We start from the raw sequence: 19,524 nt of genomic DNA, 5'->3' as shown, positions 1-19,524 counted from the left end.
TTGTATGTACATATATTTTAACTGTAATGATCAAGTTTGAGTTTTAATTAATTTCTGTTCCGTATAGTACAGAAATAAATTAATAGCAATGTTGGACTGGGTGACACTAATACTTTGCCAATTGTTATGGCCAAGTAATAAACAGCTACATGCTTATATGAGCCGTTGGATAAGTCCACCAACATTAAATATAATGTTTTGCATTTAACAACATTTAAAAATATTGGTGACCTGAAATAATTTTATTGTTCTTTTCCGAGATTCTGGAAATATCGAATTAAGAGAAGTGATAATTAATTGTGAATTAAATCAAACAGAAATAGTGCTTTTGGAACTGATAATTGAACTATGTCATTTTCAAATATAATGACTCATATTAATTTATATTTTATGTTCGAATGTTCTTTCATTTTTTTCTTTTCTTGGTGAATACATTTTACATGCATATACGTATGTACGCATTAATGTTCGGCTAAAAATGAGGTTTGATACATTTTATCCCGGAAAAACGTACAAATTCACTTTTGACTATAAATATGTATGAATTTCTACATATATAATTTAATATTAAAATAATTTTTGTACAATTTTCCTTAAAAATTTTTGCAAATACATTTTATAAAATTTAAAAAGGCCATAAATAGAAAGTTATGTTACGTTGCTTTAAAATCTGGTATCTTTCCTCTTATTGAAGTTTACAGACATTTAAAATAAGATTATATTGATTCAAAAAATAAAAAAATGATGATTATTTTTACTTTAAATATTACCAGTAAGTCTTTTTATGGACATAAAATATTTAAAATTATATTGGAGGAATATTCATTGAGTAAGAATAATGATTACTATTAAAATACATAAATATGTAAAGGGTCTACCTCACGGGCCGGAATGTGAAATGCCGGAAAACGCTAATATCGGAAGGCAAAGATCAAAAATCGAAAGATCTTAAGTCGAAAGATCAAAAAAAAAGGGTGCATGGTAAACTGTACATACCCACGTACATACTCACTTAATTTGCGCGAGCAGGATACAACAGGAACAAGAGGAACAGGCTTTTCCTCCCGTATTAATGTGCGTGCGCAGAATACAGGAGGAAAAGCCTGATCCTCTTGTTCCTGTTGTATCCTGCTCGTGCAAATTAAGTAAGTATGTACGTGAGTATGTACCGTTTACCATGCACCCTTTTTTTTTGATCCTTCGATTTTTGATCTTTGCCTTCCGATATTTGCGTTTTCCGATATAAAATGTATGCATACAAATTTTCATTTATACAATGGGTAAGTCGGTTATTTTTACAATATTAATAAATCATCAAATTTGAATATTCATGACAAAATCTACGAAAATTACTTTGTATAATTAAATGAAAAATAATATTCAAATTCTCTCAGAATGAAAATACGCATCGTACAAAACGTAAAAGTTCATCTACAAGTCTCCAAACATCAAAGAAATTATTATTAACACGGAAAACCTATAAGGAAATTCCAATCACAATCGAAAATCGTATAAGGAAATGAAATTGTACCGACGCGAAGGTCCAAACACATTGAATGAAAAAATCACGTGTCTTCATATATATTGAAACGTTTCACCATAATCTTCATGAGTGATCGTCAGTGAGGACACATGTGATGATCGAAGACAATCACGGCAATCATTTACTACCATTCTGACCACTACAAGTATACTAACATTGTGCGTGTTGAAATACATATATCAAATCGCGAGCTCAGCCAGCTTGCAGTTATAATTTTAACACCGCGAGGAACAGTCGTCTCAGTCACACACTATCGGTAGGACACTATCCTTTCATCATTATTATCATCACATCAAATTTACATATATCAAATGAAAATAATCGAAAGCTTTCGCGATTACTTTGAATCAATTTTCCGGATTTTCCTCGTCCCTTCGTGCCCATATGTATTGTGAATGATTCATTCCAATGAATTTTTTCCAACCTTTGTGTGAATTCTATTCGATTAACAGTTGCTGCATAATTTTTCGGTGAAAAAAGCCTACTTAAAATGAACAGTTTGAAGTGTTTTGGTGAATTTCGTCCTTTTTTTTTGTGAACTTGAATTATTTCATTATTAAATCCAAACAGTTTATTAACAAAGATGATCTGCTATGATTTTTGAATTAATGGCATATAATTTTCATTTTATTTATTTATTTATATATGTAATTATTTACGGATTAAATTTTTTTTTTATATTATAAACTAAACTCTTTACATCTTACATATATTAAACATTTATTTATTATATAGTTCATTTGGGAAGAGTTTTTAATTTTCAAAGTAACTAATTATGGTAGCTGTTTAGTGATTAAAAAATGATTGTAACTAATGTGAATCAGTGTTAATTATGAATCATTACATTACAACTATCGCATCAGTTTTGAATTGAGTCAATTTTGATGCGTGTTTCCCTGGTTTTAATATAAAAGTAAATTAAATTTTATTTAAAAATATATTAATATGAACTTTTGAACGGTCGCGTTGTGAGTACATTTTCATAGCATACATACACAGATATTAAAACACATTTTATAATCTGATAATATCAAGTTATTATTATTTTTTTAAATTACAAAACATTTCGAGTATTCGTCACAACCGATAAACGTGTAGGTTTCCATTAAAAGTAATGTTTTTTCTCCTCTTATGATATTTATAATTTGAGGCCTATCATAATTGAGCAGTACCGGTGAATGTTTGTGTCGAAAGTGCTTGTTTTTCTAACAACTTGAGTCGATCGAATTTGACAGGAATTATTGCATAAATGTTCAACGATGGATACAGATAGTATTTGGCCCATTTTCCGAGTGGTAAAATTAATTGGTATGGCTGGAGAATTAACATATCGGATAAAATTTCGTAAAGTACGGCATATGCTGTGCGGCGCTTGTGAGTTTTTAAGGAAATCTGACTTGACATTTGATAAACGTGCAACGAATATTTTATTCCATATAATGGCGTATGATGTTTAGGTCTAAACATTTTGAATAATAAAGGTATGTATGCGGAAGTGAACGACATGACATAGAGATAAATACATTAATGTACATATTACATATGTATATATAAATTAATTACAATTTGAATTGAATTTAAATTAAAACATAAAATAGCATAAATTTTCCACACTTGTTTATTATATCAAATGAACTCAATTTTTTGGATAGCAATTTTGCATGAAATTGAAACATTGATTAATTGCTTAAATATATGTGTAGATCGAACCACGAGAGGCAAAAAAAAACGAATGTTTCAAATTGTTATATTAAATAAATCGTGTTATATTAAAAAATTAATCTGTCGAAATTATCAGTTAGCCCTTTGAGTGCTGACGTCTTTTCTGTTGAAAGCCCGTCACGCTGAAAATTTTGCCAACATTTCCAAAAAGAATGATTAATCCAATAGAAAGCAGGTATAAAAATTGTAGTGTAACCAACGGTTTTACGCGCGCTTATCTGATCTCGCGGTGGGTGATGCAGAGGGCGTTTACGTCGTTCTTCTTCCAAGGGTCGGGTTATATGGAAACGTGAACTAACCTTGGGATACAGTTTATATAGTCGGGGAGGTTCCTGACTGCAAATCGTCTCGTTGATAACAGCTTCCCCGTGGTCGGGAAGCTGGCTCTGCGGTCCTCTCATGGCTGATGTTTCTCCGGAAACGGCGTGAGGAACACAGGGGACGTTGGGCTGGTACTCTTGGGAGGGAGTGATGCTGCACTCGACCTCACAGCGGTTCTTCAGCAAGATGGCGGATCTCTGGGCCCCTTCTCCCCCTGGAGACGTGCACAGGAGAGATCTTTCTTCCTGGCGGGTGAGAGACTCGCTGTCGGTGCGCTCGAGAGGAGCATGGTGTTGGCGCGGTAAAGTCACTGGTGCCACCCTAAATATTACTACCGCTACCAACTGAAGGGACACTCGGGAGAACGTCGCTACCCTAGATAACTACCGCTGAGGATTTCAAGTTTTGTAAAGGTGTGCTTAGACTCTCTGATATATCTTACAACAATATAAAATAAACAAAATACGTCTATTAATTAATGTATTTTTCCAAATCTTAAATTTCATCTTCTTCATTGTTGTTAAAATATAATGCTCACAATCTAAATGCCAAGCCACAATCTAAAATACTCAGCAGTAAGGGATTTCCATCGGAAAATGGTTATAAATTAAGAAATTACGGTGTATACGTTGCCAATGGTTTTTCAGGCCAATGGACTTGTTGGCAAAACGCCAATCAGCGTTGTATTTTGAGCATGTACAAAATAAACAAGAAAACTATCCGCTAAGCCTTTAAAAAAAATGCATTGAAAATGGGTCGTGAGATTCAAAGGGTTAAAAAATATCATCAGAAAAAATAGTCAATTTAAAAAAATAAAAAAATATGCTTTTGTTTTTGATTAAATAAATTGAAACAAATACGTTATGTAATTAGTTTTATTTTATATAGAAATGAGGCTTTTAATTTGTGTTAAAATTCAATTATAATTACTTATTGATGGATTTTCCATGACTTTAACCCTAATTACTCAATATTACATATCGATAACGAGTGTTGTACATTATACTATATGACATTTGACATTTTCCCACATCTTCTTTAAAATCGGTGTGAAAAAAAATCATTTTTTTCATTTGCTAATATCTAGCAATTATGGTATTATATTTGCCAGCGAGAGAGAGAGAGATTTATCTGTACGATCGGAATGAAAGGTTACCATTGAGCGTTACAAAACGTTCTTCATTAAGGTAAAATAAAAAACCGCCAATTTCTGCATCCAACATGTCTTTCCTTGACACGCATGCCTACATCTATTTTTTTAATACGACATTGTTAAACTTTTCAGAATAATTGACATTTGCAATAGTCACAATTATCGCTTCATACTAAGAGTTTATTAGTCACGTAGTTAGTATACGTACATGTGTGATTGAACGTACATACATATCTATTGTACAATAAAATGTTGAGAAATTCAATCACCACAAATTAAACCAATTACTTAATTTAATACGTATGTACATATATGCGTAAGCGATCGTAAAATTTCACGTATTTGGATAACTGTCACGCAATTTCAACTGTTAATTGACCAATTAAGGATTTTCACTTCGGACGAATGACTTGCTTTATGTGCGTAATATCGAACTACACTTGCATGATAATATAAGCCACATGAATCATCATTTTAACAAGAATTCCAACTTATTTAAATTTATTCTAGCTGTGTACATTGACGTCTAAAGTACATACATATATGCATACGTCGTAATACGTCCTATGATATTTGACTTGTATTCTGTCAATCTTTCTATCGACAAACTTGAGATTATGCGATCGTGCATATTGAGCTTTTATATCGAGGTCGAGTTCGCCAAAACATCTGCGTGTAACATTTTAGCTTTTTTTTTTGCAATGTCGAAGATGTTTCGCAATATATAAACCCACATAGTGTTATAGCACTATTTATGTATATTTGCTACGTCATTTTGAACGTCGCCAATCGAATATATATTTATATATGTGCATATATGACAGTATTTCTATTAATAATAAAATAAAAACGTTTGAAAAATGTATACCGGATCGAGGACAGATAAACTTAAATAATTCAACTGAAAATATCCCTTAACTTGATTAATTTAAAATGTATCAAAAATTAGACAAAATATTAACATACTCGGATCAATAAATGAATGCCATGCACTTCTACAAATACATACATACATACATATATAAATATAGACCAGGAAGGCCAACAGGTAAACCCCAATGCGCCTTCCTAGTTAATTATAAAAAATGCAGCAATTTTATTACATATGTAAGTCGCTGAATTAAAAAAAAAAACAATGAAAAACTCCAAATTAATGATACATCATACTTAAATAGTGGCGACATAATGGGTAGGATGGGTTTTTAGCGAATTTCATGGAGGAACAGTTTAAAAAAAATCAGAAAAATTGGCAAACTCTGATAGGAAACGATCAACTTGGAGTCATAAATATCCAAGTCTGACCAGCAGCATTACAGATAACTCAGAATAAATTCTTTTCAATCGAGGTCAACACACGGGATCGAACCCGGCGACCTCCCGGCGCTAGGTGACAGCCCAACCACCGAGCCATGCCGCTGGCTTAATGCATAATGCATTTATGATATATTAATACATATATAACTTGGAGAAAAACCCTTGAAAGGATTTCCATTGCACTTCCTCTCTAAGAAGAGTACTGAAGGTTTTTATATACATAGTACTCTGGATGTTAGCAATTTCTCTGTAATTGTAAAAGATCGACAAGTAAAATCAAAATCAGCAACTTTTGCTCCAATCTGTATATACAAGTATATTATTTTTTTTATATAAAAGGATGCTGTGTTGACGAATTAAAGGTCATCGATCTTGAAACACGGGATTTTCCCATTAAAGATTCGTTCATATTCACAGGCCTCAAACGTGACGTGGCAAACAGGCACATGTTTTTAGGCCGTTTTCTATGAACTTCACATTCAGACATGACATAACATTACATATTATGTGTATAAATGTGCCCATGGACATGAATTTGTCATATTTGCCACATCGCACGTCTACAATGTCTGCACATATGAATGAACCGTAAAGAGGATCACAAGTTGAATTCAGCAGAGTGATTTATTTAAATTTTTTTTATTTTAATGATCGGACTAGTCAACTTATTTCGTTTTTTTACAACTGCATATGTAAATTTAAAGTGTTGCGGTGAAAAGTCAAGATAGCCGTTATGGAATATACATATATCCAAGAGTTCACGACAAGAGTGCCAAAAGTGTTATAAGAATTGAATTATTTAAACTTTTTTATTGGGTCCATTTATAAGTATTACGTGTGAAAATATACTCTACGAAAGTTTTCCTGTGAAAACTGCACGCGTTATACATACTTACACATTTGCGTAATTGCACAAGCTTTTATGTATCATTTTATTTTTATTACTTTTTAGACGCTAGCTCGTTGAGTGTTGTGTAACACCTTCACCGCATTCGAGCACTCTCGCTAGCCAAAAGTGCGATTGATTTCGTTTTAAAGCGATTACATTATAAAATAAAAATCCAAATCGGACACACTGATCCGGTCTTGTTTATTATCGTTATAATTTCTTCGAATGAAGTACATATTTATGAACAAACTTCAAACTGGATTTAAATAACTTTAAGCAGTGTCCATGATAAATGATTTTGGGGAACACTACTTTCGAAAAGTTTAGAATTTAAAATTTATGAAAAAGCATTTCATTGTTGGTTCGTTGAAATCAACGGGTGTGAATTATTAACCAGTAGAATAGACTAGTGGTTAGCATATAATGCTTTGAACAAAGTGGTTACGGGTTAAAATCCCACTGGTTTCTGCTGGCCAGACCTTGGATATATTTTATTTTTATTTCATTTTTACATTTTATACCAAGAAGGCCTTACAGGTGAACCCCAATGCGCCTTCCTGGCCAATTACAAACAATACAGCATTTTTATTTATTATACAAGTCGCTGAATTACGAGACACTGAGTTAAACTCGCAATTTAACGAGACATCTTTGAATTGTACATACATTTTATTGTACATTAATCATACTCAAATAGTGGTGACATAGTAAGTAGGAAGGATTTTTAGCCAATTTTTAATCGGGAACCGTTTCTACAATGAAATCAGAGAAAATTGGCACACTCTGATAGGAAACGATCGACCAGAAGTCACAAATATCCAGATCTGACCAGCAACATTACAGATATACTCTTTTCAATTCAATCGAGGTCAGCTCTTGGAATCGAACCCGGCGCCTCTCTCAGAGCCATGCTGCTGGCTATCAAAGACTATCATTTGACCTTCTTATCAAAGTTTGCCAATTTATCTAATTTCTATTGGCACGGTTCCAACAAATTGGTAACCTTACTCATTTTCTCGCAAATCTCAAGTTGTCAAGCTAACTCGAATTTCGCTGAATTGTATAAAATGCTGCAAATTTACAAATTAGACCATAGATGTCTCTGTGGATGTTAATTAATATTTATTTATTTTGTATAATAATACTTGTATTAAATGTACATTGTTTCTGGCCAGGAAGGCGCATTGGGGCTACCTGTTAGGCCTTACTGGTATAAATAAATAAATACAATTTTGATTAAGTTGTGGGAAACATTTTGATATTATAATTTATAGTAATTCGTGAACATGCTGAATGTTAACATTCCAGGACGTATTTTAAACAGCTCGATAGAGTGTTCGCATACAATACGATTTAGTTTCGTATTGTATGCGAAATTTTGTGCTCTTAACTGTCAAGCCTAGGTTGGCAGAAATACTTTCTCAAAATTTTGTTGTGCAAAGACAGTTTTTATCGAGCGCATGGTATTTTAATGTAGTGAATTTGTTTTTTTTTGTTGTTCACCATTTTCCCGATTAAGACGTGAAAATATATTATACCGAAATCAATCACACATTTAGTTTCCTAATTGAATTATCTTAATATTGAAATATGTACATGTTATATATTATATAAACGTTAGAGTGAAGTCTTTATGTTATAGTGTAGTCGACTGAGGTAGTGATTACGGATTTAGCAATAGAATTACAAATTCTATTGTTAAATCCGAAATTGTAATAATTATAAATCAATAAATTGAAAAATAATAATATATTAATATAAGCTTTTATGATTATTAATACTCAAAGTGTTCAATAAAAAAAAAGTATTCTATTTCGACGATAATATGTATGTATTTGTTCGGTCTCCGTGACGAGCCGGAATGTGAAATTACCGAAAACGCAAATATCGGAAGGCAAAGATCGAAAATCGAAAGATCTTAAGTCGAAAGATTGTTGAAAGATCTCAAGTCGAAAGATTGTTGAAAGATCTTAAGTCGAAACGTTGCTTTAAAATCCTGATATCTTTCCTTTTACCCAAGTTTACAGACATTTAAAATAAGATTATATTGATTAAAAAAATAAAAAAATGATGATTATTTTTACTTTAAATATTGTCAGTAAGTCTTTTTATGGACATAAAATATTTAAAATTATATTGGAGGAATATTAATTGAGTAAGAATAATGATTACTATTAAAATACATAAATATGTAAAAGGTCTACCTCATGGGCCGGAATGTGAAATGCCGGAAAACGCAAATATCGGAAGGCAAAGATCAAAAATCGAAAGATCTTAAGTCGAAAGATCAAAAAAAAGGGTGCATGGTAAGCTGTACATACTCACGTACATACTCACTTAATTTGCGCGAGCAGGATACAACAGGAACAAGAGGAACAGGCTTTTCCTCCCGTATTAATGTGCGCGCGCAGAATGCGGGAGGAAAAGCCTGTTCCTCTTGTTCCTGTTGTATCCTGCTCGCGCAAATTAAGTGAGTATGTACCTTTTACCATGCACCCTTTTTTTTGATCTTTCGACTTAAGATCTTTCGATTTTCGATCTTTGCCTTCCGATATTTGCGTTTTCAGTAATTTCACATTCCGTCTCGTGAGGTAGACCCGTATTTGTTATATTCAATTTGGGGTATATCTATAAGTATGTAAAAGCTTCAGGTAAATAGAAACTTTATTTTCATAGTACGTTATATCAATAATTTATTTTAAGTTGGGATTTCACTTCATGTTGGGATTCAAAAACTATAATTTCACCAATATGTAGGGACCAGTGAACAGAGAAGTTTTATAATGTGTTATTGTGTTAATATTACATTTCTCTGCCAGTGAATATGTAATTTCCGAAATGAAAATATGACTATGTATACCTAGTGAATGTGTAATCGAATATGAATTCACTGAAACGTCAGTGTAATTGTGATTACATATAAATAAAGTTATAATTTCACATACATAAATAAATAAATTTTTCGTCCCCAGAAACATTGACACATAAAGGATAAATTTGACACATGCAAAAACAAAAGAATAACTCGTTTAATATAATAACATTGCAATTCATTTGTTTTATTTTATTCTTGAAATTCGATATTCGATATTCCAGAAAAACCAATAGTATATTCTATGCAGAATATTTTATATAATTTGCTTAATTTATTTCTAAAGTTGCATTGAAAAATATTGAAATTAAAGCCTGCAGAAAGTTTTAACCGACACACATCTTAATTGCTTTAAGACACCGAGTTATACTTCTGTCGCGTTTGATTAATTTCGGGTCGAATTTTCGCAATCAAACATGCACTGATCGGGATTTGTACAACCTACATACGTACAGTTTTTAAAGGTTGCACGTAACCTTATTTACAGGTAAGTATTCACTTTCACTTGAATATATCATTATGCCGGTTGCGTATTGAAAATGCTCGGTGAGAAGTCATTGTCGCGTCGAACATTACAATACACAATTCCTTGCACAATTCCCAAACATCATATTATTGTTCATTGATACATTTTTTTGATAAGTCAAATAAAGAAAAAAAACGTTTAGGTAACACGCCTTCTCAAACCCACTACGCGCTTCATTAACATAAAATTAGTATTACAATACAATAGTGATTGGTATAATTTGATAATTTCATTGTCGCACTTAAATCAATTTCTCTATTACATTAATGCTTTTGAAAAGTGAATGAACCACTACAGAAATTAATAGTGCTGTTTTAAAGGTTATTTAGATCAAGCGCATATTTTTTTTGTTTAGTTTAAAGAATACTATAAACATTCAAATCTATTATATGCGAATATATCAAATTGTATTATTTTGCCATGACTTCATTTTATTTTTTAATCTTGGTCTTGATCTAATGGGAAGTGCAATATTGTTTCCACATACATATATACAGATTTATGCAGACGTGTGGCAAAAATAAGTTTTCGAACTAAAAAGGTCGTATTTTTCTCGTTATTTTAACATTTGTAATTGTATTTTTGATGTCAACTTATTAGCGCTACAATAAACAAGTTATGCAATAAAAAAAGATAATTCTCAAAGGCTTGATTGTATCAAATATAATATGTAATAATAAAAAAAACTTACTAATAAGATAAATAAATGCCATAAAAATCAAAACAAACAAAATTACGGATCACGCGCGTGTGAAACCCAAACTACGGATAATCTCAATTAAAATCCTTATTTAGTAGTGATAGATAGATAGTCCTTGAGAAAAGTATCGCTACCTACACGAAGTACATGTTTATAATTTCAATTGTGGATAATGAAAGATTGCGTAGTATATTGGCATGTGGTTTGCACACTCACACATACAATATTGGAATTAAACCCTATGAATTATTCATTAGTTTACGGATGTGTTGCGAACCATTTATAAAGAATTGCATGATAATATTGCACTGTTGAATCAATCGATGATCTTATTGATGCTCTTAGGTTTTATTATAAACCGTTCGTTGAAGTCTTTTTGTGAGTAAAAGCTGTCTGATCAATTCTGACATGTTTTCCTTGAATGCATGTTATTTACAGAAAAATCTGAACACCCAGTATGTAATTAATATTATTATTAATTAACTACTTCAATTTTGAGATGTGAAAGTAGAGTAATTGATTATTATAAGTCATTACATTTTACATACATATAATGCACGATTACGTGCAATTAAAGTTAATATAATGCTAATGTAAGGAAATTGTTTCCATACTCAGCGAAAAAGTTGATTCACAAATAATGCAAATTAAATACACGAATTAATTAATCATTGACGGTAGCTCAAGTTATGTATGTATATACATATGTATGTCTACGTCACAATGTGACTGTTGTGCTATTGATATGTAATATTATTGTTAAATAACTCCATTAAAACTTTAAAAACATTAAATCAAATACTAAGGTCTTTTCATTATTCTTATTAAGATAAATCCATTGATCTTAAACTAAGATTTCAACAAATGGAAGATGACTTTATCATCTTCATTAGCCTGAAGATGATTAATTCTTTGTGTAATGGATTTATATTGTTTTCCAACAAAAATTGTTATGATATTTTGTATAAGCTAATGGTAGCTATATTTGATTCCGGTCAATTGAGCAAACTGCTAATCCGGAAAGTCAATAATATTTGGAATACCTTGACGTACTTTTGATATGACCTTACATAATTGAGGCACATCACGAATAAAACTACAAAAAACTAATTCAAAGAAGAATGACGACTTGTTTGCCTCTGCCCAGAATAAAAGTACATACATACACATATTGACAGAAAGCAATATTCAAAATCAAATCATAATTGTATTAGGTAATTTCATCAATTGAAATATCATCAATTTTCAGCTGGTCACTTTTTATTTACCCAATTTTTCATATAATGGCGATGAAATATATATTTTTTATTTATTAGAAGCGTTTAGATTTAATTGTTTTCTGTTGTGTTTATCGCACGTTTATATTACATGCTTTTATTTTTAATTAATTTTATTAGTTCACATCCTGTGCAATTAACTTTTATAATTTATGGGCCCTTATTGTATGATCGTATCAATATACATTAATACCAGATTACTTTGTACTTTGACCTTCTCGTTTAAATTCCGGACTTATAGGCAACATACATACATATAATGTGTAGGTTTGATAACTTTTGAAATTGAAATTGCCAATGGCAAGATTCTTTTCAATAGATGGGAATTTATGAACCTATTCCACATTTATGATCAATTTAGAAATAGTAATTCTACACACGATGTTCATTCGGTATATTACCTCAAAAGCTCGCAGCAAACTATTCGGATATAGCGCCATCGATAAATTCTCAGAAATGCAAAATGTTGATTGATCGACGGGGAAATTTGAAGGTTAAAATCAACGTTGTCCAACAATACGCAAAGTGTAAAGCTATTTCGATGATACTTTATGTAAAAGCGTTGAAACTTTTTATTGCGCAATATTTAGTGTGTAAGTTAGGTTACGTTTCGATCGTGTAATAATAATTGTTGCCATTGTCAAGACTGGCCAGCCAAGTTGAGAAGGTCATCTATCATCGGCAATTTTGCTTAGATATGTGGGTCATATCGATAAAAAAAAACTTGACCGGATTATTGGTCAATCCGTTATTTTTGTATACGAATTTTATATAAAACATTGTTCCAACTTTGGACCGTTCTCGTGCTGGAATTCCCCACGTAAGGTCAAGATGGCTTCTTCCCATATTAGATTTATTCTATCCAATTTTTGCACTACCTATAATCAAACGATTTCGTTGGTATTCGCGATGTAATTTTTTGCACGGTTTAAAAAAATTATTAAATAGCTGTTTCGCAGATTTCGTTTAGAAAAAATATATTCGGGTCGCTGGACCGCATCCTTCAAAATTAGCATTCAAACAGTCTTTAAAAGTTTTGCATTGAATGTTTCGTTTTAAGTTATGTTTTTACATGCAATAAATCAACTAGATAAAAATTTTACGCCTTCAACTTATTTACACAACAAACAACAAGTGACCTAAAATCACAATTATTACATTTTGTGCAATAGTCCGGGCACGCACATTGAATAATTATTCGTTGCATAATTTGCGATGAATTTTAACGATCGATTTCATTTTCGCCATTTTTGTATCGTTCTGTCGAAACCGTAATAAGTATCTTGTTATTTTAATTTAAATTATTTTAATAATGTTAAAAATCATCAAATACTCAATATAAAATATGTATGCGTATGTGGAAAATATTATGCTAATGATAATACCATTTTAATACCAATTTACAATGTTTATTAAAATGCTGTCATATTTTAATAACTTAATTTTTGAATAATTCGTACTTAATGAAGATGAATGAAATTTTTATAACTATAGAATAATTCATAGAAAACTATTTGTATTTAAATTGTATTATTTATTGAATAATAAATGTGTGAGATTTAGTCATTATACATACAAAATAAAAATTGAAAATAAATTAAAATTAACATAATAATAAATTTGAAGCATAAAGCTTTGTTCATACTAGTATAGCTAAAGCCGGCAACTACACGTAAACAGCAGCACGAAAAATATTCCTTAGTATATTCTATATGGACATATTCATATGTTTCGTAATGCTTACTTGGCGTATTTGAAACAGCAGTAGCCGACACAATCTCTTAATACTATACAGCAGTACATGTCACCGAGATGTATCAAACAGAACCCGTTTTCTTTGGCCATTGTGGAAATAATCAACACCACGTGACGTACAGACGAAAGTGCTACCATGTGCATCTAAATATTTTCAGAATCGTTATATAGTGAAAATATTGACTCGAAACACGATGCAAGCAATATTGCTCCATATCGTCGCACTCTGTAATGCATATGTAAGCCAATTTTGCCTTGCGCTCGTCTAAAACAAGTATGAATGTGCCGAAAACGGACGGTGCTGTATAGTATGGATAGAAGTAGTATTTTACGTGCTGTGATGGATAATATAAACGAACCTTTATACATAGACCACCCAAGAAAATCAACTTATTGATTATGTGTATTTATTTAAAATGGAAAAAAATTGGCAAAATTAGGTTTATTTTCACAATTGATTTCATTGTCCTTTACAGGAAATGAAATAAAATGAAATTCCACATTAAGATATTTTATTTGGGGGTAAAACGGCTTTTAGAAATGTCATTGAAAGTTTTTTAAATCTCCCCACAACAAAGGCCACACTTCTGATTAAAAAGTATTAGTAGTAAGATTTATTGCACACATATCAATTCAGATGGTCAAATATGTATAATAGTTTTTCTTTTGCCAGGAAGTTAGATATTTTAAATTAAATTCATAATATTCATTAGTAGGAAGCTTTCTTAATATGCATATTTATATTAGTGAAGCGTATCGTTCGAAGGATTACATCAAAATGAAAACATTAAAATGTCACTCGTACAGTGAACAAGGTTATTGTATGGTAATTCTAACGCTGTCATAGTTAGAATGGCTATACAATGACATGATGGTTTTTACAGATTAATAATTCAAACAAACTATTTTCCGTCTTTTCAGACACTCGTTCAACTATCCCTGAGACGGTGACGTCGTCCAACATGACGAAACCGTACGATCATCGTGCTTTTGATAATGGGACATCTGAAGTCGGAGACTGGTTCAAGACTAGGAGTATTTTAATTACTGGAGCTACTGGATTCTTGGGAAAAGTCCTCGTCGAGAGAATAGCCAGTGTGGCGCCAGTGAACAAGATGTATCTACTGCTGAGACCAAAGAAGGGTAGAAATGTCAAGGAGAGGTTGGATGATGTGTTGAATTCACCGGTATAATTTTCCGTCATTATTGGTATATAGAAAATCTATCAAAATGACCACACTATAATCATTTCATTTTTTGTTACATAGCTCTTTGATGGACTTCGTGATACGTATCCGGAACGATTGGCTAATATATGTGCCGTTAAAGGTGATGTGCTTCAAGAAGGATTAGGATTGTCGGATCAGGATCTACAAGAGTTGATTAAAGAATGTAATGTTGTATTCCATTGTGCTGCCAATGTTAGGTAAGCAATGATCATTTAAAGCAATGTTTTATGTTATGTGAAAATGATAGGGAACTGATGATAGGTTACCGGTGACAACTATCGTTTAATGAGGTTGAACATCAACTTTTTTAAGAATCACCTGGGCTTTCATTTACTGATTTTTCAATGAAATTTTTTCTCAATGATCTTGTATATATAGTGTGGGTAATTAAGATTGTCATCTAACTCTTCACTATCAAGGTTATAAATTGCAAAAGCCTGATTTTGCATATATAAAAAAATGATAAAAAAACACACGCACAATAAACCTTGACCTTTCCACAAGTCATCAAAATCATCTTAATATTATAGTATAATTTTTTTTTTATACTATTATACTGACACTTTTTTGTATATGTAATATTAGTATCGAAACACTGCTCAGATGACAAGTGTTACGAAATGTACAATTTATATTGCAATTGACTGTTTGATGATAGCTTTTGGTGATGTATGTACATTTACTAAATTTTAAAAGTGCTGACTTCAAGGCCATTGAGAGCGTTTCTGCCACTTGTTACATGACTTAAATTCTAATTCCCATATTAAGCAGTGATCTTGTATGTATATACAGCATATGTGCAAGAATGTATCGTTTTTAATTTTTTTTGCAAATTTACCTTGTATTTTTCCAGGTTTGATCAAAAGTTGAAAGGCGCTGTGATAACTAACACTCTTGGTACAAAAAGAGTGTTGCAGCTTGCGAAACAGATGACCAATTTGGATGTACGTTTAATTTAAATTGGATTTATAATATTATCATTAATTTCCCAATTACTTCAGGGTTTGCTACAAATGATTGCAAACTACCCAGCTGCATACTCATTTCGATTGAATTTCAGCATGTACGAAAGACGAGATATTCATGGGGTTGCGCAGATGACATTTCGATGTACATTGATGATTGGCAATTCTTAAAATTGAGTTGGATCTTTCTGGCAAGTTTAAAATGGCAAAAGCCGAGACAAAAGTATGAAATGAGCATGCGCCCGCTTGGTTTGCAATCGTTTGTAGCGCAGGGGATACTTTATTGCTACTTGATATTCGAACATGTTTTATTTAATCTGGTGTCTTGAAACTGATTTATCTTTATGGGAATAATAGTAAAATCTGGATGAAAAAGTCTAGTATGTTTTTTAAATTATAAAGTTCATTTTTTTTTATGAGCATGCACATGTTTAGTTTCATGCCATAAATCTATTTCATATGATGCAGTATGCAATAGTTATAATGACATAGTGATTGAATAGAGCCGGGAAAGTATAAAAAAAATCTGTGAGAAACAATTTATGGCGGTTGAAAAATGTGTAAGAAAATAATTAGCCGTCGAATGCAAGTCAGATGCCTGATTGTAAGTATCAATTATATTATGGGAAAAATGCATTCACAATGAAAAATCTTCGAATGAAAATAAACAAAATGGAATGCAGGCTTATATAAAATCTTACCACTTTTTTAAAAATCGCTAAAATACTTGAAGTAATTATGTTTGTACAAACATGAACATACATATGTAGTGTAAAGAATGTTTCCCATTTTTATTTATTTTAAATATATTTTTATTTAAAATAATAATTGAAATAAATATTCAATAGGAAATATTTACAAAGAATCTATATATGTATTTATATGCACTATTATAATATACATATGTACATATAAAGGCTAGAATTAGTTAATAAATTTACTTTCAGGCATTTGTCCATGTCTCAACGGCATACTGTCATTGTGATAGGAAGGTTTTAGAGGAGGTGAGCTATCCAGCACCTCATGACCCAGATAAGATTATTGATATGGTATCTTGGATGGATCAAGATATGTTGACTACAATTACACCATCGTACGTATGACTAAACTAAAATTTTGTCAATATGGTTTTGAATTATCAAATAGTTATTATTTATTTATTTAGATTGCTTGGTGAATTGCCAAACACTTACGCGTACAGTAAAGCTCTGTCTGAACAGTTGGTTACAGAGCATGCAAAATTCTTCCCGGTCGCTTTGAGTAGACCTTCTATTGGTATGAACTATTAAATACAGTAATATTATTCACATATTTGTGAGTATTAAATGTAAATTCATATTTATTTCAGTTATGGCATCATGGAAAGACCCATTTCCAGGATGGATAGAAAATTTGAACGGACCGACTGGACTTCTAGTAGGCGCTGGAAAAGGTAATGCTTCAGTGTTACTAAATTTAACAATGAATTCTATATTTGAATACTATAAATTATTTTTGTGGATAAATTGATTTTTACAAGGCTTTTATATGTTTCACTTCGCTAATGGTTCAATAAATATTCCTACATTCTTCCGATCGGTTTGAAACTTTGACATTTTGCGCAGTTTGGTCACCGATAGTTTGTTTTAATATTTTAGGTGTGATTCGTTCCATGCACTGCCGGGCAAACTATTATGCCGATATTATACCGGTAGATATTTGTGTCAATGCTCTCATTGCTTTAGCTTGGAAAACAGGAACCACTAAGTAAGTGTCAAATTTTGTGTCAAAATAAGAAATGTGTTTTTAATTAAAATTTTTAATGTAATTTTATTGATTTTAGATCTACTGAACCATACATTTGTAACTTAACTGAATCTGGAAATAATCCTGTCACATGGGGTGAAGTATTAGATATAGGTATTGTATTTTTTATAATTTTGTTAAATCATTAATTAATTTACATATTTTAATATTATTTTTTTCTTTTTTTAGGTAGAAAACATTTATACAATAACCCATTCACTTTAACTCTATGGTATCCTGACGGTTCTATAAAAGCAAGTTGGATTTTGCATATCTTGAGTGTTATTTTCTTTCATTTTATTCCGGCTTACTTCATAGATGCGTTACTAGTGCTTTTAAGAAAAAAGCCATTGTAAGAATTATACATTTTAACTTTATAATATACAAAATTATAATTGATCTAATATTCTAATTATCAAAATAGTTTTTTCATCCGGTGATATGTATATTTTCAGCATGGTAAAAACTCAAAATCGAATTTCTGGTGGATTAGATGTATTGCAATATTACACGACAAAAGAATGGGAATTCAAAAACGAGAATTTATTAAAAATATCCGATTGGCTATCACCATATGACAGAAAAGTGTTATATGTTAACAACAGTTCGCTCAATTGGGATGATTACATGCATAATTATATACTCGGGGCACGGGAGTATTGTTGCAAAGAAGATCCGGCTACACTTCCTCGTGCTAGGAAAATTCTTAAAAGGTTGACCTAAATACATGTCATAATATGATATGATATTTTAATTAATGTATTATATCTATATATTATTTTTGCAGGTTGTATTACTTGGATAGAATAACTACATGCTTATGTTACATATTTGTTCTGTGGATGCTATGGAAGTATTCATCGGTCTTTGTCTCCATAGCAAATGCTATTAGTAACATTGTTAGTAGTAATTATAGTGCATTTAACATTCCTGAGATTACGGAGAAATTATAGATTACTAATATACATAGTTAGTTATATTTTTTAAGTGTTCAATAGATTTAATTGTTTTTATTGTATTTTAACTGACTTATTGACAAATGTGATACATTTTGAAATTACCACTTTTTGTAATACAATTATACTTGAATATTTTTCTTATGAAAAAAGACATTTAAATTTTAATAGAAAAGAAAATATGTATGTATTCTTTGGTAATTGGCAAATTAGTCAGGGTCTAAATAATCCAATATACCTAATTATTATTAGACAATATATCAAACGTATTATTCTTATTCTCTTTTGTATTTAATTTTAAGGATTTATATTTTAAAAGTCATATATTTTTTAGGTACCATTGCCTAAAATGTATTCTTATATTATTATTGTAATATTACATTGTATATTTTTTGTCAGAATTATAAATAAATAATGAAACATTCTATAATGGCTTTTCTTGTTTATTCATTTGAAAAAATATAAAAATTTAAACAAATGAGTGAAGAAATAAAATCAAAATTGAAATATCAATTAT

The 19,524-nt window shown here is 31.0% G+C and overlaps 1 protein-coding gene across 1 annotated transcript; it reads left to right on the top strand.

Annotated features, from left to right (window-relative positions):
• The first annotated feature begins 1,746 nt into the window (after positions 1–1,746).
• LOC143920932 (putative fatty acyl-CoA reductase CG5065) lies at positions 1,747–19,434 on the top strand. The gene is made up of 12 exons (XM_077443969.1): positions 1,747–1,799; positions 14,994–15,259; positions 15,341–15,498; positions 16,155–16,245; positions 17,214–17,359; positions 17,432–17,541; positions 17,615–17,698; positions 17,904–18,012; positions 18,089–18,165; positions 18,241–18,403; positions 18,507–18,764; positions 18,839–19,434. Exons 2-12 carry the CDS (start codon positions 15,035–15,037, stop codon positions 19,002–19,004), a joined length of 1,587 nt encoding a protein of 528 aa, XP_077300095.1. The 5' UTR covers positions 1,747–1,799; positions 14,994–15,034; the 3' UTR covers positions 19,005–19,434.
• The last annotated feature ends 90 nt before the right edge of the window (positions 19,435–19,524 follow it).

Source organism: Arctopsyche grandis, chromosome 13, assembly GCF_051622035.1.
Source record: "Arctopsyche grandis isolate Sample6627 chromosome 13, ASM5162203v2, whole genome shotgun sequence".
NCBI lineage: Eukaryota > Metazoa > Arthropoda > Insecta > Trichoptera > Hydropsychidae > Arctopsyche > Arctopsyche grandis.
Note: the sequence above shows the minus strand (reverse complement) of the source record. Positions and strands in the feature narration are given on the sequence as shown.

What these genes read in the sequence shown, in the direction of transcription:
- LOC143920932 (XM_077443969.1), top strand. Translation starts at nt 15,035, where the DNA reads ATGACGAAACCGTACGATCATCGTGCTTTTGATAATGGGACATCTGAA. An exon ending in AACAGATGACCAATTTGGAT is followed by an intron (nt 16,246 to 17,213) that starts GTACGTTTAATT and finishes ATTTACTTTCAG; the next exon opens with GCATTTGTCCATGTCTCAAC. An exon ending in CTTTTAAGAAAAAAGCCATT is followed by an intron (nt 18,404 to 18,506) that starts GTAAGAATTATA and finishes GTATATTTTCAG; the next exon opens with CATGGTAAAAACTCAAAATC.